The 23,442-nt window shown below is 36.5% G+C and overlaps 1 protein-coding gene across 22 annotated transcripts in view; it reads left to right on the top strand.

Annotated features, from left to right (window-relative positions):
• Positions 1-22,893, top strand: part of SOX5 (SRY-box transcription factor 5) — a 1,013,293-nt gene extending 990,400 nt beyond the window's left edge. For all 22 annotated transcript variants that reach the window (XM_045466143.1, XM_045466144.1, XM_045466148.1 and 19 more), the window contains 4 exons: positions 11,285-11,393; positions 14,667-14,840; positions 20,438-20,654; positions 22,251-22,893. In XM_045466143.1, coding sequence (XP_045322099.1) covers positions 11,285-11,393; positions 14,667-14,840; positions 20,438-20,654; positions 22,251-22,554 — 804 coding nt within the window. In that variant the 3' untranslated portion in view covers positions 22,555-22,893. The remainder of the gene's footprint in view (positions 1-11,284; positions 11,394-14,666; positions 14,841-20,437; positions 20,655-22,250) is intronic.
• Positions 22,894-23,442: the final 549 nt, after the last annotated feature.

The raw sequence follows: 23,442 nt of genomic DNA, 5'->3' as shown, positions 1-23,442 counted from the left end.
TTTTAAAAAGCTCCCCAACTTTTAAGTCTGCTGGTTGGAATTTGTCTAGGAAAAACTACAGTAACACAAATTATTAATAGTATTTCTTTATAAAAGTATTATTTTTTAATCTCTACATTTGCATATTAATTATTCCATGACTTTAAAAGATACATAAAATCTGATGTTGAATGCTTGCTTTTTTTTTATAATTAGAGGCTCTCTACTCTGAAAATTTATATAAAATGGATAGGGAACTGCTTTCTAGGCAACTGATTATTAGGAAATCTAGACCAGCTTTTTATGTGCAAGTTGGCATTTGATCCTTAGGTTTTCTTTTCTTTTGTTTTTCATTCATAAAACCTTCTTAATTCTGAGTGTCTTAGCTAGGGAACACTTCTTATGGGACAGGAGGGGAGAGGAAAACCCCTTAGTGAATATTATCAGCACAGAGCAGCCAGTTTTCAAAGACCATGACAAAAAGGCGAATAGGTATTATGTCATCACCCATCCATCACTCTATATGTCAGCCTTTCAATAATTCCAATCGACATTCTCGACAGGCTGGTGCAAGTTAAAGGGGCTGTTTGTTTCTAGAAATTGAGTATGGGCTGTCTATAGCCTTTTGTTCCAGATGGTTTTCTTCTGTGTCTTTTCATTTCTTTCTTTTTTCTTTCTTTTCTTTTTGGGGGTATTTAATTGAAATACATGCCGAGTTTGCAGACTGCAAAGATCAGAGCTGTTTTCGTCCAGCAGTGGTAACTATGCATTAAACATTTTGATTTGTTTGAGCTTGAAGTTTAGTCCTTTTTTGCCATTTGCTTCATGGAGTTTGTGTATATTTACAGCCTCTGCATTTAATGGCCACATGCCTTATTTTCACAGATGGCCAGTGGAAGACTTTTTCTTTCTCTTAGTATAGCCCGCTTTCAGTTTTGCTACATTTGTCACAGTGCCACAACTTGCAGCTAGCAAGTGCCCACGCTTGGTGGGGAGCAATTATGGTGTGAGTTTTTAAGGAGCTTTTTAAAGGTTTTTTTTTTCCAGTAAACTTTTTATGGTTTAATTTTCAAGCCTAGAAAAGCTGTGCATGTTTTCAAACAGAGAGTCTTGTGTTCTTTACATCATTCTGGTAGAGGGGTTAGTGCAGGATGGTCCAATAAAATGAGACACACAGGGCATGCCAAATTGGGCTTTCGGATAGACACCCACAGGCCTCTCTGATGATTGAAATTGTCTGTGCATTTAAAGACATGATAGGCTTACAATAGTATTCCTGAAAAAAGCAAGTTTGAAAACACCATGTAGAGAACGATCTAGATATTTTTAAAGTATATTTCTATGTTGCATGTTAGAAAGGCTAGAAGAATAATACGCAGTAGTCATGCCAAGGTGATGGGGTTGTAAATTGACATACATGTGCCCACATTTCCATTTTTCCTAATTCCCATAAGGAAAGTAAGAATCACTTTTGTTGTTGGACCAGACATTTTCTTTTTATAAAAAAAAAAAAAAAAAATCTGTTAAGAATGGTCTTTCCTTCTTTTCTCCCTTGGTCCTTTCCTCATCCCCAAGATGGAATAGTCATCTTAGAGACATTTAAACATTAAAGCACTGAAATGATACAGACGTTTGTTTTTTTTCAGTTACCTTCTTATATTTACTAGATGTGTTGTATTCTCTATTGTCGTGTATTGCAAACTACCAAATCAGATTAAAAATTATGAGGAAAATGTTCTGAATTTAGCATGTATTTCAAGGATCTCCTTGATCTTTTCAATCATAGCTCTTCTCTTTTTTTTTCCCCCACAAATGAGAAAGACTTGTTTGAGTCATAGGAATAATAATGGCTACTGATGTTTATTTTGTGCTTTACCCTTTCCCAAGTGATTTCACATCAGCTTTCAGTCTCATACTGTAATGTGAGCAGAACAGTATTCCATCTTTATTTTAAAAATAAAAATGAGGAGCGCCTGGGTGGCTCAGTCGGTTAAGCGTCCGACTTCAGCTCAGATCATGATCTCATGGCTTGTGAGTTGGGCCCTGCGTCAGGCTCTGTGCTGACAGCTCAGAGCCTGGAGCCTGCTTTGGATTCTGTGTCTCCCTCTCTCTCTCTCTGACCCTCCTCCACTCATGCTCTGTCTCTCTCAGTCTCTCAAAAATAAAACTGAACATTAAAAAAAATTTAATTAAGAATAAAAATGAGATTGGAGATTACAGGAATTCCAGTGGAAGATCAGTTTTTAAACCAAGGTCTTGTGGCTTGAAGTTCAGTCTGTCTTCTAATGGACCAGGCTGAAGAAGTTCAAGAAAGTACCCCTGCCTGATGATTAGCTCCTGGGCCAGTGTTGGTCATGTGTATTATGTAGTATGATTTGAGGCTTTATTAAAAAATCTAATTTAAGGGACGCCTGGGTGGCTCAGTCAGTTGAGAGTCCGGCTTCAGCTCAGGTCATGATCTCATGGTTTGTGAGTTCGAGCCCTGTGTGAGGCTCTGTGCTGACAGCTCGGAGCCTGGAGCCTACTTCGGATTCTGTGTCTCCTCCTCTCTCTGCCTCTCCCCCACTCATGATCTGTCTCTCTGTGTCTCTCAATAATAGATCAACTTAAAAAAAAAATCTCCTTTAAGCAACCACCATCTCCACAATTCATACATTGTTCTTCCAACTACTTTGTTTTTCCTGTGTCAGCTCCCTTCCTGGGTCTCTCTTCCTCCACCGCACACAAGAGGAGGGGCAGAGAAAACAAAAAGAACATGCTCCATTTTATTTATTTTGCTTCTCATAAGCAGTGCTGATAAAACATGTGAAGTTGTAGCTGTTTATTAAATTGAAATTTTAAATATCCATTCTAATCTGTATTTTTTCTCTCCCTTCCCTTGAAACAACCACAGATAATTGAAAAGTGAACAATAATTCCGATGTGCCCGTTTCTATTTGTCAGACCCAGCTTTTCTGGACCAAGCCATGACTCTTTCCAATAGTCCAATTGTATTTATTTAACTGAGGTAACTACTGGCTACTGAGGCTACATTCATAAGAATGCTAGCAGTTTTATAGCTTTTATTCCATGAAATGGAAAAATTAAAGAGAAAAATTCTGTCTGTACATTTCTGTATCTCAATAACTGAGTTATCCATTGTTTATAGAATAATTAATGTAAGACAATATTCAGGTTTTGTGTTTACATCTATGCTGCCCTCCCACCTACCGGACATCCTGTGTCAGTTATAAATTCTATTATTTTTCTTTGTTGGCCTCCTGTTTTTCTCATGTTAACCCTTTTGATTTAACTCGGTGTGCACAGTGTCTATATCTGCCCTGCTTTGAAATATAACAAAGTCTTTTTTTTTTTAGATTTTGGTTGGATGCTGACCGCATACACAAACATTTGAAAACTTGAGTCTTAGTTTTTTTCTTCTTCTGCCTTCTCTCCTCCACATGTACACACCATAAACACAACTGTGACAAATAAGCCAGGGCCAATATTTTGCCATGGCAGTGTTCCTGTGTACCTTCTTTATGACTGATTTGTTTTCTGCAGATTGCTTTGAGTGGCCTTTTTGTGCGTTACACCCCCAGGCCTCAGCACCTTCTGCCTCTCTCTGGCAGCACCTTCTTCCTCTCTCCTTAAAACTTACTCAGTTTTAAGGACTAAATTAGCAATGTTGAATTTGGGTACATAAGTGTGTCTTTCACAAAGTACCTGAATCAGTAAGTCTGATTGCTATTTGACAGTCTCTTCACAAAATATACCTCAATAACTCAAGGTTTTTTCATAATTTGCAATATCTTCCTTGACTATAATAGAATGATTGTAGGTTTCTCCATTATAAGTGGAGTCCCGTTAAGTTTTGAAACTTAAAAACTTTTAAGAAACTGTCATTTATGGATAGAGAAAATATTTATAGTTTTATACATTGGTCGCAATGTTTTAGTTTTATTTTTGGGAGTGTCTAGTAAAGTTGCAGGTTTGAAAGAAAATGAAAAGGCCTTGAATCCAACCTGTCATCTGATGTTGCGTTTCCTCTTCGATATTTTTAATATGCTAGGCAGGTGGTCATACTTGAAAATCTCCAGAAAGGGGAATTTTTTTTTACATCTTGAGCAGCTCATTTAATGGACAGAGACTTGTGACTATTAGACAACTCTTTGTGGTTCATTATCTTTCACCTGATAACTTAAAACCATCGGTCAGTGTTGTATCTCTTGACTACGTATGACCAAATTCTATCCCTTTCTCACAATACCAAGCCTTGATTTTTTTTTAATAAGTTAATTCTTAAGATACTTAAAGACAGATGTTTTTGATCTGCTCTTCCCACCTCATTCAACTTTCTTTTTCATTGGCCCCATGCAACTTCTCCAGCATGACAATAAGGGGATTGATAGGAACATAATCCAAAGCCCAAAATATTATGGCCATCGAGCATCATGGTCCACATTCTAATTCCTATAGAAAAATAAACTGAAGTCGTTATAACGTTGTTTTTGTTACTGAATCCATACTCGTTTTTTAGTCACTACATCCTCTACTAATTACTCTTAGCTAATTTTTATAGCCATCAGCTCTGTCTTTTCTGGAATATCCATTAACTGCTCAGGTCATTGTTCCTCAGATTTCTCTCTTCTTTCATGAAAAACAGAATTATTTGTCATTAGCTTTCTAATATTTCTCATACTTTAAAACCAATTATTTAAAAATCATAAATCTGCATTCATCAATTCCATCTACAAGTCTTGGAAAATTATTCGTGTATATTAAGACTTGAGTTCATACTAACTGTGTTTCCTTCAAAACCATTCCATCTACAACTTCACAATACTTTTTAAAGAAAATTTGATCTGCCAGTACATTTCCATTTGATCAGATTGCCTGATGAAACTAAGTTTCTAAGAAATGTAGCTAAAATATTTATTTGGGTAAATATTTATTAAAATGAATACTTAGCTTCAGGAAACATTTCATGAAGATGGCTACCAAATTTCATAAAAGGAAATTAGACTGTGGAACAAAATTATGTGTTCTGATGCTTGATTTTCTCCACTAGGGGAATCTCTGAATTTAGAAAAAGAAAGCATCAAGATTAGATAAGGCTGATTTTGTAGATGACTAGATTAGAGGACATTTATGGACCTTTCCAACCCCTTTGCTCACATATCTCTATGATTGATTCTCTGATGGAGAAAATGATTGGAAAATATCCCTAAGGAATACCAGATTTCAGAGTATCAACATGTCTGGGAATATCCTAGTGGATACATTTACATTTGGCCAGAGTAAAATTAGTGAGTGATTTCTTCAATTTGCATTTTTGTTAGTCTTGGAGAGAAGTGTGTGTGTGTGTGTGTGTGTGTGTGTGTGTGTGTGTGTGTTAGAGAGAGAGAGTGAGAGGGAGAAAGAGAGAGTATGTATTTGTATATAATTTATATACAATTTGCAAGAAAGCCTTTTCTCCCATTTGTGCTGTTAGATTATGTGGGTGGATGGTTATTTTTTACAAAAACAGTGTTCTCAGTAAGCAAGGGTGAAACTGAAAGGTTGAGGGGATAGACATATGCATTATTTCTTTATATTTTACTTAAGCTTATGAGAAAAATCTCCAACTGATAAATCATTATGACATTATAAATAATCTTTCATCTTCTTTGGTGGTCTGTGAGGCTCACATAATTGGAGGGTTAAAAACCTTTTTTGTTTCGTTCTTCCTCCTGTGTCATTAGTATAGAAGTAGACCGTAAAAAAAAAAGTGCAGCCAGAAGGGGTTTAACTGTTACTGAGTCAACATTTGACAGTCACACTCTATTCTGTCATTTCATGCATGTGCTTTTTATGAGTTTTATAGCTTTGTGAGCTTTATTTCAGGGATGTCCATTATGATAGCTGATCCACAGCCCATCTCTTTCTGTCTATGTGTGTCTGCTGGGGAGCAAAGCTCATCACCTTATATGAATCCCAATTTCAAGGAGTAATAGAGGAACCATTTACTCATGCATTGTTTAATTTTGGATTAGGTAACTAAGGAAATATTCACCACCTCTTAAAATGGAGTTTTTGTGGGGTTTTTTGTTTTGTCTTGACTGCTCTGTGAAATACCAAAACAGGATGTTCATTTGAGCCTTCATAAATGGCGAATTTTTAATTATTTTCTGTATAAGTTGAAGTAATGGAATAGGAGAAAATTTCAATTTAAGTGTGTACTAGACTTATAAGCCATCATGCCTGAGCATCAATTGGAAAATAAAAAAGATTAAATACATCATTGTAGATGATGGACAAGAGGAATGAAAAAAAATCTCAACAATTTTTAGAGTTGTTACCAAAATTCTTCTTTTAAATGAGTACTTGTCCACTGCTCTAGCCATAGAAAATAAAAGACCATGGGGTGCCTGGGTGGCTCAGTCAGTTAAGCAGCCGACTTCGGCTCAGGTCATGATCTCAGGGTCCATGAGTTCGAGCCCCGCGTTGGGCTCTGTGCTGACAGCTCAGAGCCTGGAGCCCATTTCGGATTCTGTGTCTCCCTCTCTCTCTCTGCCCCTCCCCTGTTCATGCTCTGCCTCTCTCTGTCTCAAAAATAAATAAACGTTAAAAAAAATTAAAAAAAAAAGAAAAGAAAAGATCATAACCATGACAAGTTATTTAATACTGATATTGAACTATTCCTGTAAATCATACATGCTAGAAAGAATCTTTATTTTTTCAATTTCCTTCATTGACTTTTTTCCCTAATATTAAAAGCATATATATCTTCATTTTTTAAGCTGATGAGAATCTATTGTTATATTTAAACCCCATTTTAGGGTTTCTGGGACTCAGAGAGGATAATTGATTTGTCTAAAATAACATAGCTAATGTATAGAGCATAGTATGGTTAAGATGTGATGTTTCTGGTCCCCAAACCCATTATTTTCTATATGGGTCATTTTCTGTATTTTCAAATATTTCCCATTAATCCCTAGGGTCTTTTGGGATGCTTGGGTGGCTCAGTCGCTTAAGTGTCCAGCTCTTGATTTTGGCTCACATCATGATCTCATGGTCTATGAGACCAAGCCCCTGTTGGGCTCTGTGCTGAGAGTCCAGAACCTGCTTGGGATTCTCTCTCTTCCTCTCTATCTGCTCCTCCCTCACTCTCACACATGTGTGCAGTGTGCATACTCTCTCTCCCTCCCTTTCTCTCTCCCAAAGTAAATAAATAAACATTAAAAAAAATCCCTATGGTCTTTTGCCATTCAGAATATACAGATCTTTGCTGACTACTTCTAATCAAGTCATTGCTCACATCTCTTTAGATATTACTTGGCTTTCCTTGTTGATTCCCACCACTGCCTGGTGTCATGCACAAACAATACAATGTGTTGTTTTCTACTATGCAAGTCAATTGAAAAAGCCACAGAACCCAAGACCAGCTGCCAAATTGCCCAAGTGAATATTAGCATATTAATAATAGTTCTTTGAAGGCTGGATTTTAGTATGATTTATTTGATCCCAACAAACTAAAAGTTTATTTTCTTCTGCAGATGAGATATAATTCATTCGGGTCCTCTTTCAACTTAACATAGGATCAGAAGATTTTTCAAGTAAAAACAGACTTTACCTAATGTTTCCCCTTGATATCAGTACACCTGCATAATTGTCTAAGATTTGATTAGCCAGGTAGGAATCATCTTTCCAAAAGAAATCTAGTTGTTATCCAATTGCTAGCTTTATTCAAGAGAGAAAGCATATAGGTCATCTTGTTTGGTCCTTTTTTATATGCCCTCAAGCCTTTTTATTTGGACTAATTTGTAGTAATTAATATGTTTGCACCCTCTGAGATTACTCAGAGCATTTCAGAATTTTGGCAAGTATTTCTTTAAATGTGTTTGTTTTTCTTTCGTTTTTGTTTTGTTTCTGATAGAAAAAAGGTAGGGGAGAGAAGACCAGTGAATCGTGTCAGTTTCAGACCAGCATTTAGATAATATTGAAGGGCAATAAAGTAAAAGTGTTGTACTGGATATGTGTTCAAGAACACTGATCTTATAGTGGGGCGGTGCGGGGGCTGGGGTGGGGGACATGAGGTGTTCTTCTTATGTACAAATTCATGAATAATCTGTTTTTTATTGAAACCAATTGGGACTAAGAGTCTAAGTTTGGGAACAATTATCACTTTTGCCAATCAGCATTTTTTTCTGCTTCCCCAAACTCAATTTCTTGAGTTTTACCGTTTTTGGCATCTTCCCATTTATCCCTTTTCTACCTGATATCAAACTGTGCTTGATTTGTTTCAGCTGCCTCTTTTTAGAAAAGATTAATTATAAGGACTTTGGGAATCAAAATATTACCTGTTTGAGTAATATTGGCACATTTCAAAAGAGGCTTTTAAGAACAGAAAGATTTGACCCAAGGAACAGAATTGCAAATCATTGAATTTTAGACGTGACAATGCAGAGGGGACAACCAGGGAATGGTGGCATTGGAAGGAACAGGACTAGAGGAATCTTCTCAGTGTACCAACATCTGTGCTTTATAACATTTGGCTGATTCTCTCTCCTCCTGTATACCTGAATAGATTGAATTTAAAATGTTGAGAACTATTCTATTGTTTGTTTTGTTTTTTAAAAGTTATTTATTTATTTATTTACTTATTTATTTATTTATTTGAGACAGAAACAGACAGAGAGTGGGGGGGGGGAAGGGGGAGAGAGAGAGAGAGAGAGAGACAGAGACAGAGACAGAGACAGAGACCCAAGCAGGCTCCACACTGTCAGCACAGAGGCCAACGTGAGAACATGACCTGAACCAAAATCAAGAGTCAGAGACTGAACCAACTGAGCCACCCAGGCACCCCTTTTGAGAACTATTTTTAAATTCAACTCATTCTTCTGATGTTTCAGTATATGACCTAGACTCCTAGCCACATAATGATTTATATGTATCTCTATACATAAGAGCGGAATATAAACTTTTATTTACTATAGGATCAATTTTCATATGGAATTATATGGTAATTATTTGCCATGTAACCACTGTGTTTTTATATAGTGGTACATATTTACCATATAACCACTTAGGTTTTGTAATATCCCCCTTACCTCAGTTCCTTAAAGTCTTCTGAATTCATTGTCAGTAAGGGTTTTTAAAATGTGCCAGTGTTACCATTTTGATGTACATCCTATTTTAAGGTGTTTTAATTAAAGGCACACCACACATTCTCCAGTTTCTCTAGTCATGTCTCATTTTCCTATTCACATGTCTGGGAATCGGCTATGCAAAGGGTCACAAAAACAAGACAGTTTACACTGTTAACTTCCACTCTCTGCCACTGACATGCTCTTGAGAAATATTGTAAATTCCATTTTGGGTAACTAATTAAATAATTTTATTATACTGCATGTTCTAGTGGTAGATGGTTAGAGGTTACTTACTGTAAAAACTGATGGTAACTTTCCTACCCATCATTTGCTAATTTTAGCCTCTTGGTAAGATGGCACAAGGTTCACAGCCCAACATAGAACATTTGAAGTCACTTAACATTTCATCCTTTTTCTACTCGGATTGCCTTCACTTTGCTTTTTCTTCTTAAAAGACTTTGCTTCAGAATGGAAAACTCTGTCTAAAATATGTAGCATTATTACTACACCATTAAATCAAAACCTGAGAGGTGATCCGTGCCTAGTACATTCCCCAAAGATAGTACAGTAACGTCTTCATTGACTGCAGACTATCCGATCATGCTGATGGAATGTGGGTGTTTTTTTTTTTAATGTAACTGTCTTCTATTTTAATGGCTACATTTACGATGAAGGGTCTGTTTAGCTGGTGTCCTTGGTGCCCCTGTTCTCAGCTGAATTTATACAGCAGACTCTCTCAGCAAAAGAAATCCAGAACATAGAAATTAGCTGAAAATGCCAATTTCACACATATTGGATCAGGTTCTACATTTTTAAATATATAATTTATCTCAACTTAGTACTATATAATCCTATAGAACTAGAGTTGATACCAACTATTTTGTTTCCAATTTCCTTGCTGTGTTTTGTACTAATTGACAATTAAAAATATTATTTCTACTAAGTCATGTACAGCCTTTGATGAATAGGAGCTCCAAGGCCACTAACTTGAAAGAATTTTTCTCTAGTATGTATAAATGTAATACTGTGAGAGATGTTGTAGAGATAAAGCATGTACTACATTAAGAATTTGAATACCCTAATGGTTGTTGGTGGGAACATTAGTTGGACCCTTTACCTATAATACAATTGTCTTAAATAGTTGATTATTTATTGTGTCAATAGCTGTTACGCAGTATATGGGTTCATTTGAACAGTTCATGACTGTGTTCCTCAGAAAATGAGGTAAATAATTATAAATAAACCTGACCAAATTTTATGAAATCCAATAGATGCTTTCCTTAAAACTGTTTTGGAACCAAATCATCCTCAGAGCAATGACGGAAAGTGCTACAAAAGTTGTAAACCTTTCATTGTATGCTTTTTCTTTTCATAAAATCACCCAATTCCTTAATTGGAAGTAGTTTAGTATTTCATGTGGTTTAGATTAAGCATTATATTTTCCTTGACAATAATTTTGTTTGTAATGCCATGTTCTCCATGAATTCAAATCATGCACTGCATGCTTTTAAATGACTTGATGTCTTTGCAGATCTAATTTTGGTGTATTTGTATCTCAAATAATTCGCCAACTCAATATTTTGGCTTAGCAATCCAAATCAAATTGTGGTCCAAGTAGCAGGCACTCACATTGAATGTACAGAGACTTGACAAGCAATTAGCAATGAATATTTAAACGTCTTCATTACCCTTGCATGAGGAATGCAGATGGCATTTAGGGAGATGGCAACCAGAGGGCACTACTGTGAATTATGTTTCTATCAGTTGGTCACCTGACTATTGGAAGACTTTCTCTGGGCCCCATGCCACTCCTATACTTCTACTGTCTGGCTAAAAATAGAGCGTTCCAAATGGTGCAAAACAGGTTGCTTTTCATGAAATTACTCTGCACATTTTACCATTCAGGAAGATTGTCTCCAGGGATCCCAGCATATACCCTTTAGGCATACCAAACCCAAATGCCAAGACTATCTAGGGGATTCTAAAAATCAGAGTTCCTTCAAAAACCCTGCTCATCATTTGCTTCAGTTATCTCAGCAGAATGTGCTGAATGTGCAAAGGTGAATAAATCAATATCCCGTCCCTCCCAGGAGTTAATGTATTATATATGGCCCAAGAAAAAAATGTCTTTGAATAATTATAATTTCCAGACTGAGCTCTCATTATAAATTTCTTTTTTTTTTTTTTTTTTTAAGGAAAAAACAACACTGGAGAGTCTGACTCAGCAACTGGCAGTTAAACAGAATGAAGAAGGAAAATTTAGCCATGCCATGATGGATTTCAATATGAGTGGAGATTCTGATGGTTTGTGAAAATTATTCATATATATACCAATAGGGTGCAGAAGTGTCTATTTAGCGTCAATTAAAACTACTAAAAAGTATGTAAGACAGCCGCCTAATACCTGATCGTTACAATAAGAGCTCATGTGTACTGAACAGTTCCCATGTGCCAAACAATCTGCTGAGTGTTCTGCACAAATCATCTCATTAATTTCTAGCACAACCTGTGAAGTAAATACTATTACAAATAAAGAGATTGGCCCCTGGGAATTTTGAATCATTTTTTCCCCCAACATAACAAGGTTGTAAGTACCAGAGACAGATCCTGGATTCAAGATGGCACAATTCTATTTTTTTTTTATTTTTATTTTTTTAACATTTTATTTATTTATTTATGAGACAGGGAGAGACAGAGCATGAACAGGGGAGGGTCAGAGAGAGGCAGACACAGAATCCGAAACAGGCTCCAGGCTCTGAGCCGGCAGCACAGAGCCCGACGCGGGGCTCGAACTCACGGACCGTGAGATCATGACCTGAGCCGAAGTCGGCCGCTTAACCGACTGAGCCACCCAGGTGCCCCCAAGATGGCACAATTCTAAAGCAAATACTCACAGTCACTGTCTAATCTATCTCTCACTTCTCTATTTCTTTTCAGCAAACTTTTCAGAAATTTGTATCTATCTGCTCATTTTCAAGTTGTCATTTGTAAGATTCTGACCAGAATAGAAGGCTCAGTGGACATCTTCAGGATTTTCTTTCTATTTTTTTCTTTTTTTTTTTTTTTTCATTTTGAAACGCTTCCCTCTTATACTGTCTATTGTACAGTCCGGTGTCATCCCTACCCTTTGTAACCCAACTAGAACGCCAGCTACACAGCCTCATGCTTTCCTCACATGCCTTCTTGTTGTCTGCATCATTTCCGAACATTCTAAAATCCAAAATGACAACTAATGAAATTGATACCCTAATTTTAATCGCACAACAAAGAAAGAAAAAGAAGAAAGTGTTATTCCTCTCATCTTGAGCCCCAGCTAGGAACCTCCCTCCAGTGTCAAGTACCAAACATGAATTTTAAGAGCACTGTCCTCAAATGTGTTACTATTGAAGAGGAAGTTCCCTGCATGTAGAAAAGTCTGCACCAGAGCAAACCATTAGGAAGCATACTTTAGGACAGAGGGGATTGCCTTGAATTCCCCAACATACTTAGTTGTCTCCTCTGTACCTTGGTCCCCAACTCTGCTTTTAAGTCCAGTTCTGCACCAGCTACAAAAGTAGCCAAACTTGACCATGTAGCCAGATAATTTTATCAAAACGAATCTTATTCAATTGGATATCCAACAAAAGTCAGTGTTGTCCTAGCCTGTTGGATCCAATCATTTCCTTCTATTTTCCACATCACTTGGTTAAGATAAACCTAGCCTACGTACATATAAAGAGCTTGTTTAGCTTTGATGAAGTTACACTATGTTCATTTTATTGCTTATGTTGCTGTAAGGTGTAAGAACAAGAAAAAGCAGATGTGCAAATGATCATTTGCTAGTTACAAACCCATTTTAGGAAGATGTTGCCATATATTAGCACTCATTTATGTCAATAAAAAAGACAATGACTGGTAATAAGACATTTCATAAATTTTAAGTTGTATTAGCATGATAAAATATAAGCATAGTAATCAGCATTAAAACATCAACAGTTTTGTTGCTGTTATTTGTTAAATTCAGTCATGCTTGTGTATGCAAAATATTTTCCAATCTTCATCAGACCAAAGAGCATACTATGAATGAGAAATAATGAGAATCTCCACCAACAGGTATGCTGTGTTTTTGTTTGCTGCTATAGAGGTCTTCAAGTCTGGGTAATTCTGGTTGATTCCTATTCCTTCTAATTGAGAAAAGAAAGGAAGAGGAGTATGAAGAAAGAAGAAAAAAGCAGTGCTTTGATTAATGATACAAGCTCTAGAAATCCCCGAATTATTTAAACATTTTATATGCTACCAAAATACGTCTCTTCCATATTTTCTAAAGATAACCCTGTAATACTTAGTATCACAGTTCTGTGTTTTCTTATGCTTCTCCTGATTTTCTTTGCCTAAACTCAAGTATCTCTGGAAGCTGTTTAGTCTGGTGAAACTATTCTATAAAGTCATGCAAAGCCTGGAGGAATGAATGCAGCTCCCAAAGTTTCTACCCAGACTCTCAGTCGTGTTTTATTGTCATAAGTCTTGAAGGGAACTTTCAGGGGGTCTCCGGATAACTTTAGATGTTAGGGAGAAAATTCAGGGGAATGAATTTTTTTTTCACCTTAAATATGTGGCTGTAGACTTCTTAAGAAACCACAGTTGTGTACCTGTTCGTTGTTTTTTTCCCTACCATTTTCAAATACCTTCTGGGGAGCAGGCTATCATGGATGCATCAGCATCTTTCATGCATTTATCAGCACAAAATTGCGAAGAAATGCCAAACACATTACAGAAGATTATCTATATTGTATTTTCACCCCAAAGTTTTATTTAGCAGCATTTTATTTCTGTAACCTCAGAGAGAGGAAAAAGGCATGACTACTCTATGTTCTGACTGTCTTTAGGTAGCAGAGACACAACCTCACTTGTAGTCCATTGTGCCAAATGTGCTAGTGTTTCGCAATTTTCTGAGGTTCTTCACCCATTTAATATTTACACAGTGCCAGCATGCCTACCGGTATACTCCAACTGTTCTCTTTCCATTTTGCCTCAAAGATCACGTATTCAGGTTTCTCGTGTCCTTTTGAAAGTAAATGGTGAAACAGTCCACAGTCCATTGAAGAAAAAAAAAAAAGGAAAAATATATTAGAAATGGAATGAAAATGCAGATACAACAATTGCCACTACAGGGCTTAATCAGAAACTTCATAAACAAGCATCTGTGTCAAGAACTGAAAATACTTGGGGCGCCTGGGTGGCGCAGTCGGTTAAGCGTCCGACTTCAGCCAGGTCACGATCTCGCGGTCCCGGAGTTCGAGCCCCGCATCGGGCTCTGGACTGATGGCTCAGAGCCTGGAGCCTGTTTCCGATTCTGTGTCTCCCTCTCTCTCTTCCCCTCCCCCATTCATGCTCTGTCTCTCTCTGTCCCAAAAATAAATAAACGTTGAAAAAAAAATTAAAAAAAAAAACTGAAAATACTATTAGCAGATACACTTGTTATATTCATATTTAATATACTAGAATAGATATTTTACAGACAAATATTCGATAGTAATGCAAAGAAGAGAATTGCCAAAAGTCTTAACACTAACATGAAGCAATGTTCCCTATTTTTAGGAAGTGCTGGAGTCTCGGAGTCAAGAATTTATAGAGAATCCAGAGGGCGTGGTAGCAATGAACCCCACATAAAGCGTCCAATGAATGCCTTCATGGTGTGGGCTAAAGATGAGCGAAGGAAAATCCTTCAAGCCTTTCCTGACATGCACAACTCCAACATCAGCAAGATATTGGGTAAGAAACTTATTGATGGTTACATGATGTATGGAATAAATGTACAATTCTGTTTTATGCAGTTGTTGAAAGGTACTGGCTTTGGAGGCCAGGCAGCTCATGTTATCTACTTCTCTAAAAAGAAGCACCATTACTGAGCCTTTTCTTCTGACGACAGAGCACTTCATGTTTGTTGAGAAATGGGCCCGGTTTTTATAGCTAATTTAGTTGTGTACCTCTATATTAACTGTGGTAATATTTTTTCTTCTTTAAAATCTAGAAATTTTTGTACTAAGTTCTTAGTTCTTTTTGTATGAACTACGTAATAATGGTATTGACCATATTCATTCTTTTCCTTTGAACTACAGAATTCTTCATGTGCTGGGGATGGAAGCATAGGTGATGGTTGTTCTGGTACTATCATTGAAAATCAGTTTAGAATGTCAGAGGACACGAGAACATGTGGTGTGTGCAGTTTTTAATTTACACTTTAAGTAGCCTTGAGCCCGTTTTCAGCATCATGTAAAAAGGGACTTTCCCTACCATTGCAGCTTTCAACTTAAGAGATAATAAAGTACATATTTGCCTTACATGCATAGACACTAAAGCACACAGAAAATATGGGCGAGAGGTAAGAGTATTATAAAGAGACTTACTGTATACCAGTTTAAGTCCCAGAAAAAGGAACGAAGATTCCATTTTGTGTGTGCTGTTCACTTGACACCATCATCACTGTTATTGTCATTGTCCTCATCTTCGTCACTCTCGTCTTCCAGATAGCCAGCTACCAGATGAGCTAAGCAAATTTTGACTATTTACTCTCTGACTGCTAGGAGCTAAACAACAAAAACAGAATAAGAATACCTAGCTCGATCAGTAAATTCGGGCTTCAACAAATAAGTGACATTCCTCTGAGTTACTAAAGCTTTACTAAAATCCATAATGCACTTGGAATTACATGTACTTAACCCAGATAAGTGCTCCTTTTGATCCTTTACATTAAGGAACTGGTCATCTAAAAGTGGTTACTAAACATACACATGTGTTTTTATGCTCCCATATTCTCAAATTCTCATGTTACTGGGTGGTAATAGATGCCATCCAGTTCACAGCATGCATTTGTAGTGAGACCAAAACAAACAAACAAAAAACCATCAACCACTTGAACTTATGTCTCAGTTTTCATCTAAAATGATCTTGAAATCTTTAGATTAATGTCATCTCAAAAGGTAAGAGTATGTAAAGCTTTAGGTATATAGAAAATGGGAATATTTATGGAGATATATATATATGTATATATGTATATATATATTCAAAAAATTAAACTGATCAAAAGGAAATGCATATTTTTATGCTGCTACCATCTCTGACCTGTTTTTTCTTTTTATGACCATATTTTACCTTCCATATGAAATTTTCCATTTTTAAAAAATGTATCTGTTCCATTGGGGAAAACTCTAGAAATGAATAAAATATTCCATATTTTAACATATCAGTTATCACGAAATTAGCCCAAAATGTCAAAATGAAAAAATGAACTAAATATTGAGATTATTTAAACTGTCTTTATACCATTCAATTCATGTGTATGAATACTGGAAAATGTTAATCACTGATTCAAACTTTCTCCTAAGTATAAGAGAAATATCAGCTTTGATGATGTGAAATACTTTAGAAGATGTAGGAAAAGACTTTATGGGAAAGAGGTGGCTAGCTACAAGAGTTTCTTTCTGGTTTGAAGGAAAGAATATTAGGATGACCATATAGTTAAATCACAATAGGTTACATGAAAAAAGAGTGCTGTCTAATTTTGGACTTTTCCATAGAATTGTATTAATTAAAGATATCCAGGAAAAAAAACCACTGAGGTGTTTGGGACCTCAATATTTGGTCTTAGCTTCAAATAAATAAGTGATCTTCAAATATCCACAAGATCATTCTAAGTGGCCCATTTCATATAAAAGTACAAAGAAAGCTTGATGTTTTCCTCTCTACTGATTGTTTTGGATAACAGCCTCCGACAGCATGCCGCTAATTCATTCTGCTTAAAACAGGCGCTTGAGCTGGGTTGACATTTTACGTAGTCTCTGGGGATCCTAGTTGACATTTTAAAGGGCTTCTAAGCATTTTATAATACCCTAAAATCTGGTTTTAATAAGCCATTCTGCTGAAATTGTTAACATAAGGAATCACCTTTTACTGTTTGGCGCTAGATCAGGGGATGGGGGACATCTTTTTCTGATTAGATATACAGTAGTTGGAGTAAAATGCGCAAATTCATTACAGACCCCATGGAGATGACGATGCTACTCAGCTCAAACTCTTCATTTTTATCGCATCGCCAGATTTAGAAAGGAAAAGAGCACTTTCAAGACTTTTATTTTTCTTATTATGAACATCATATTTTTTTTATTGAATCTTCCTCTTTGTCATCAGGAGGAATACCCAAAAGTCCTTCTCCGTTTTTTTTCATTGTAAAAGGCTAGGCTTTTGCGAAAAAGAGGAGAACTTACTCCCTGTACGTGGTCCAGGGTAAGCAACCAGCCACATCTTAAATCAAGTAGATGTTTCCGTCTCTTTTGGAGATACCTCAAATGCTTTCCTACCATTCACATCCAGCGTGTCTCAATGTTTACATCGTAGCTACATACAGTGGATGTTGTACCTGCAAAGCCATTAAAACCAACACCAAACTTGTCATTTAGTTATTCAAAAGTTAGTATTCAAAACTGAAAACTGCAGTAGCCACCAACCAAAACACCATTTGTTCTGCACGGTCATAAAACAGCATAGTTGGCCATTTTACCAACTACAGGCACCACTTTCACTATCTTGATTCTTAATTTTAAGAAGACTTAGAAGTATGCTCCGGCCATCTTTTAAAATGTAATTTAGGATTCAGTGATACTTCCGGAGAAATTATATTATCAAGTGTCTAAATATGTTGTGATTCCAGTTCATGCCAGATTTAGAAGCCAGCTTGTCTAAGAATTTACACATCTTTTATTATATATGTATCTGTTTTATCTTTATATAAATATGTATCTTTTATTTATCCTATATATGTGTGTGTATATATATATGTGTATATATATATATATATATATATATATATATATATATATCCCTTTTTCCTCTGCATTTCAGACAGATCAACTGTCTTTAAGTTCCTCTAATCCTCCTTCCCACTGCAAGGCCTGACCATTCTATTCTTCCTCCATAGAAAGCTCTCCCTCTCTGATTCCTATAGGAATCATTTCCACAAAGCCTTCCTGACCTACAAAAGATTGACCCAACTCCTTATGTTTTCATAGCTTCCTGTACTTTCCCCACTTATAATTAAAATAATAAATTTTTTAAATTAGCTGTTTAATGTATTTCTTCTCCACTGGAATATGAGCCTCAGGAAGATAAGGAACAAAATGATTCACCACTGCGTATCCAGTAATTAATACAGCATGGTGCACATAGTAGGAAATCTAAAAAGAGTTCTCACATTCCAGGGTGGGTTACAGTAAGGCATAAACATTCCCTTTCCTTAGAAAACCATATCCTTTTTGAGCTTATGGAACATTTAGACATTGAGAAGTACCATTAGCAATTTCTATTCTAATTGAGGATGCTAGTTACTTGGTTCTGCCTGGTGATAAAGATAGGGGATTTTAGTGTCAACCATCCTTGGTCATTTTTCAGTGTATTTATATAACTATGAAGTAAATTATTTCTGGTAAGCTCACTTTTACACTCCCTGATCTGAGGTGCAAAATTCTGTTATACATACTTGTAAGAAACTTCCCAAAAAGAATTGACCCCGTTCAATGGTATTATAGCTTTACCTGTATTTATATTTGCCCTGAGAATAACATGATGGTTTCAAATACCTCTAGAGAATAGTGTTGGGCAATAAAGAGTTTGAGATTGTACCTACAAATTTAGGATGTGGCCATTGAAACACAAGTTTGAGAAAGGAATGGAAAAATAAACTCTATGATTTGAACTGTAACCTGGATTTCTGTAGTAAATAGAATAAAAGCATATTGGCTGTCTAGATTGGAAAAAAATCTGTTTATAAATTTTTGTAACACCGATGTGGATATACCCACCCAGGCAACATCTGTTCTGATAGGAAAAAATTCTGAGGGAAGAGATATTGTCCCTTTTACTCTATTCCTTTAATAAATAAAAGAGCCCATATTGAGGACTTTTCTGCATTTGTAGAGAAGAACGGTTCATCAGTGAGCTAGTTGCATTTGAGAAATGGAATTTTGGTTGAGTAATGAACCCATTCGAAAGCCTGAAGATCTTGCTTAGATGACTTTGGAAGGCAGGTAAAGGCTTCCATGCCTGTAAGTATTTGGTATAGAACCCACAATTCCAGTTATTTTGATCCTTGTGCATTTGAGTAGAGTTGAGCTGATTACTTCCTGATAAACACACTTCATCTACACACAGATTCTCCTCACGTGTTTAATAAAAAAAAAAATTATTACTTCTACTTCTTTTACTACTATGCATAGCCATACTAACAGAATCAAATATTTAAATCACGTTTATATTGAGAATTAACATAACTATTTTTAACTGTTGGGTTTTTTTGTTTTGTTTTGTTTTGTTTTGCAATCCTAGTTGAGTCCAAACCAATATCAAAAGTGAAAAGACGGAGAACACCAATTTGGCTTGACATTATTAATGCAAACTGTATCACGAGAAGTGACATCTGTATATATTATTGAAAGTGATTTACTAAGAGAAAAATCTTACCCCTTACATACTTATTGTAATTCTGACCTCTGCTAAGTCATAGATAGCAGGTGGTTGTAGGTATGTAAAAACATACATTGTAGCATACTTTCAATTATATCAAACCTGAGTTTGAGTCACAGATTTGTAATTTAATAATTGTGTGACCTTGGGTGAGTTACTTCATGTATTTGAACTTCAGTTTTCTCATTTATGGAAATAGGTGTAAATGCTATCTTACAGGATTATGATGAAAGTTAAAAACGTGATAACTTATGTAAAGTTTTTAGCGCAGTGTCTATCTAGCACCTGGTAGTTAGCTGGTGCATGTTCATTAATATAATTTTTTCTAATTTAAGTTTTAATGAAATGAATTTTTAAATGCAATCATTCATGAAAGCATACTTAAACATTTTGAGAAGAATTATATATGTTAGGAACCCTTGTAGTAAGTAATGCACCCCCACTTAAAAATACTAACTAGATAATTAGCCACAGATTGAAAATATGTAATAAGTTTTTGCATAATTTTTCAGTTCACAGTTGAATTAGATCATGGTCTAATGTGGAAATAAAAGATGTATTCTTAACATTAGCTGTGAGCTTTTAAGTAAATATATACGCTTTTGGCTAAATTGTTCATTCCAGCCAGGAAAAAAAAAATATATTGGCCAGTGTTTGTACCTTTGGGTACACAGTTTGCTGTACACAGCCACCAACACCCCTGTTCTTGTGAGATCTCACCTCTTGAGTCATAGTTCACTAATCAAACACATTTTTATGTATTTCTGGGCTTTAGCCAACATTTTTATTTTAGATTTATTTTCTTGTCCTTAGCAGCTGTGCAAATTGGAATCCTAACCTTCTTTTCCTCATAGGATCTCGCTGGAAAGCTATGACAAACCTAGAGAAACAGCCATATTATGAGGAGCAAGCCCGTCTCAGCAAACAGCACCTGGAGAAGTACCCTGACTACAAATACAAGCCCAGGCCAAAGCGCACCTGCCTCGTGGATGGCAAAAAGCTGCGCATCGGTGAATACAAGGCAATCATGCGGAATAGGCGGCAGGAAATGCGGCAATACTTCAATGTTGGGTATGGACCTTTCCGTCATTTTTTCATGGGGAACACTTCTTGTTATGCATAATGGGTTGTGAACCATATTCGTTGAGCTGTAAAGCAGCATTTTGAGAAAGAACTTGACCTCAATGTATTTTCAGAAATTAGCCTGGCCCCCACGTGATCCTGAAAAGAATACATCCATATGAAGCCACCCCGAGTTCCTAGAACAATGGCTCTAGTGTGAGCTTTACTCCTGCTGGCTTGAAGATAAAATATCTGATAGTAAATAATTTTGAAGCTTGTCATTAACAACTTAGAAGTATTATTGGTTCTTTTCTTTGTTGGTTTTCATTACTTCCAAGGCTTCCCATTGACAAATTCTGCAACATCTTTGTTAAGGAAATACAACATAAAAATGATTCTAAAAGAAACACTCACTTTTGAATATAGGGGGATTTCTGGGCTATCAAGGCATGTATGTGGCCTTTGTAGATCACACAAAGTGGGGATTCTATTTAGGGCACCACAGGGTTGTGAATGGGAAAGCTGTCTTCCGAACTAAGAGTGTAGTTCTCAGGAGGTTTTACCCTGCCTCCTATGGCAAGGCTGTCTACAGTATCATATTAGGCTAACTGCAACATCATTGCTTCTGCAGAATTTTCTCAGAAAGCACAGAGATAAAGTTGCTTATATCTGGAACATAAGTCAGTAAGATCCCAACAGCTGCTTATAATAATAAATACCGTTCTGAAATGGCTGGAAGATACCTTAGAAAAAGACTTATAAAGTCTGCTCTATCCTGTTCCCTTGAAAGAGTCTGCCTGCTCTGTCCATTGGCCCATGATTTATATCCCGACACGCGACTCTTCTCAAAGCCAAGCATGAAACCCAACACTTGCTGAGGAAATAGTAAACATATGAATGAATGAAAGAAGGCAGAAATGAACATTATCTATTAATCTCTTCCCACTAAGACCAGCTACATAATTTGAGGAGCTCCCAGCAAAATGAAAATGTGTGGGGTTCCTATTAAAAAGTTAAGAATTTCAAGACTGTGGCAACAACTTTAAAGCAAGCATAGGATCTTTCATAGCCCAGGGCCCTTTCCAGCTGCAGAGCTGTGCACCCACGAGGCTGACCCTGCTTCCTGTCCCCCCAGCTACTGCAGGGACCAAGTGGACAATGTGATACTGTTCAGTTCCGGTGAGTTCCAAGCAGTCAAGTTTTATTTTGAGAGCTCTCATATTTTAGGGGTTTTTTTTCCCCATTAAAATTGAATTATCTTTATTTCTAAAAAGCTGAGTGTTATAGTGAAGGAAAACTGAACTTGGGGTCAAGGACTGAGGATCTTCTGCTTAATCTTTCTACACCTCAGGTTTTTTGCATAAGGGAACATAGGAATAAAAATTATTTTGAGGATCAGGTGGGTAACCCATGTAAATGCCTATAAAGCATGACACACAAGTAAGTTATTGCAATCACAGTAGGATACCATTTTTTAGATGTTGGGCAATAGATGAAAATCAGTAGTTTAGAACTGGACAAGCTGAGCAGATTCATTATACAGTAAAGCCTGCATCTGACTATCCCTTCACCCACAGTGTATTTTTGGGAATTCCTCTCTGACAGGCAACAAGCACAGATCCCCATCGCCACTGCTGGTGTGGTATACCCTGGAGCCATCGCCATGGCTGGAATGCCCTCCCCTCACCTGCCCTCGGAGCACTCAAGCGTGTCTAGCAGCCCCGAGCCTGGGATGCCCGTTATCCAGAGCACTTATGGTGTGAAAGGAGAGGAGCCACATATCAAAGAAGAGATACAGGCTGAGGACATCAACGGAGAAATTTATGATGAGTTCGATGAGGAAGAAGATGATCCGGATGTAGATTATGGGAGTGACAGTGAAAACCATATTGCAGGACAAGCCAACTGATAAGGGTCAAAAAATGGTTGTGACCTTAGGACTTAAAGAAGCCCTAGCTGGTTCATCCTTACCAGTGGCCAAGCACATTAACTTTCTCATACACTGACTGTTACTTTAACTGTTAGTCTTAAATAGTTGGGACATCAGCTGACTAATAGACCTCAGCCTCAAAAGGCTTGGAAAGGAAAAAAAAAAAAAAATACAAGCAAACAACAATATCAACAACAAGAGATTGAAATAAGCTATGGGTAAAATAATGCCAGTAATTCAGCTGCTACATCCAAGCACTGAAGTCTTACCCGTCAACTTTTTTTTTTTTAATAAACTTTATGGCTGTTTGTTCTACAATGTTCTAGAAATTCTCACTCAGGTACACAGTGCCAACAAGTGGCTTGTGAATGTGTTTTGTTGTTTTGTGCTACAATTTTTAAAAAGAAATAAGTTTTGTTTTGTTTTTTGGGGCTTCTGGGTTTTTTCCTTTTCCTTTCCTTTCCTTTTTTTTTTTGCCTTTTTTTCTTTTCTTTTTCTTTTTTTTTTTTTTTTGTAATGCACCTGACAGAAAAAAAGAAAGATGAATTTCTCTTTACTTCTCTCCACCTTCTCCATCTCTATACTTTAAAGATGGAAGTCTGTGCATGGGGGGGAAGAGGGAAAAAGAGCCTGTTTTTAACTTCCTTGCTATCCACCACAAAATAAGCAATTATTTTCTTCAGAGGACTTTCTTTGTCTATTGCACACCACACTACATCTTTGAGCAAGTGCCAAATTTGTACTGAAGTGTTGACCCAGTTCCTTTTTTTTCCTTTCCTTTTTCCTGTTCCTTCTTAAGTTAGGACAGTGTTATATCTTAGACAATCCCTTGGAAAACCTGAAATACCAGCAGCTGGTGAGATTTGA

Source organism: Leopardus geoffroyi, chromosome B4 (assembly GCF_018350155.1).
Source record: "Leopardus geoffroyi isolate Oge1 chromosome B4, O.geoffroyi_Oge1_pat1.0, whole genome shotgun sequence".
NCBI classification, from domain to species: domain Eukaryota; kingdom Metazoa; phylum Chordata; class Mammalia; order Carnivora; family Felidae; genus Leopardus; species Leopardus geoffroyi.
Note: the sequence above shows the minus strand (reverse complement) of the source record. Positions and strands in the feature narration are given on the sequence as shown.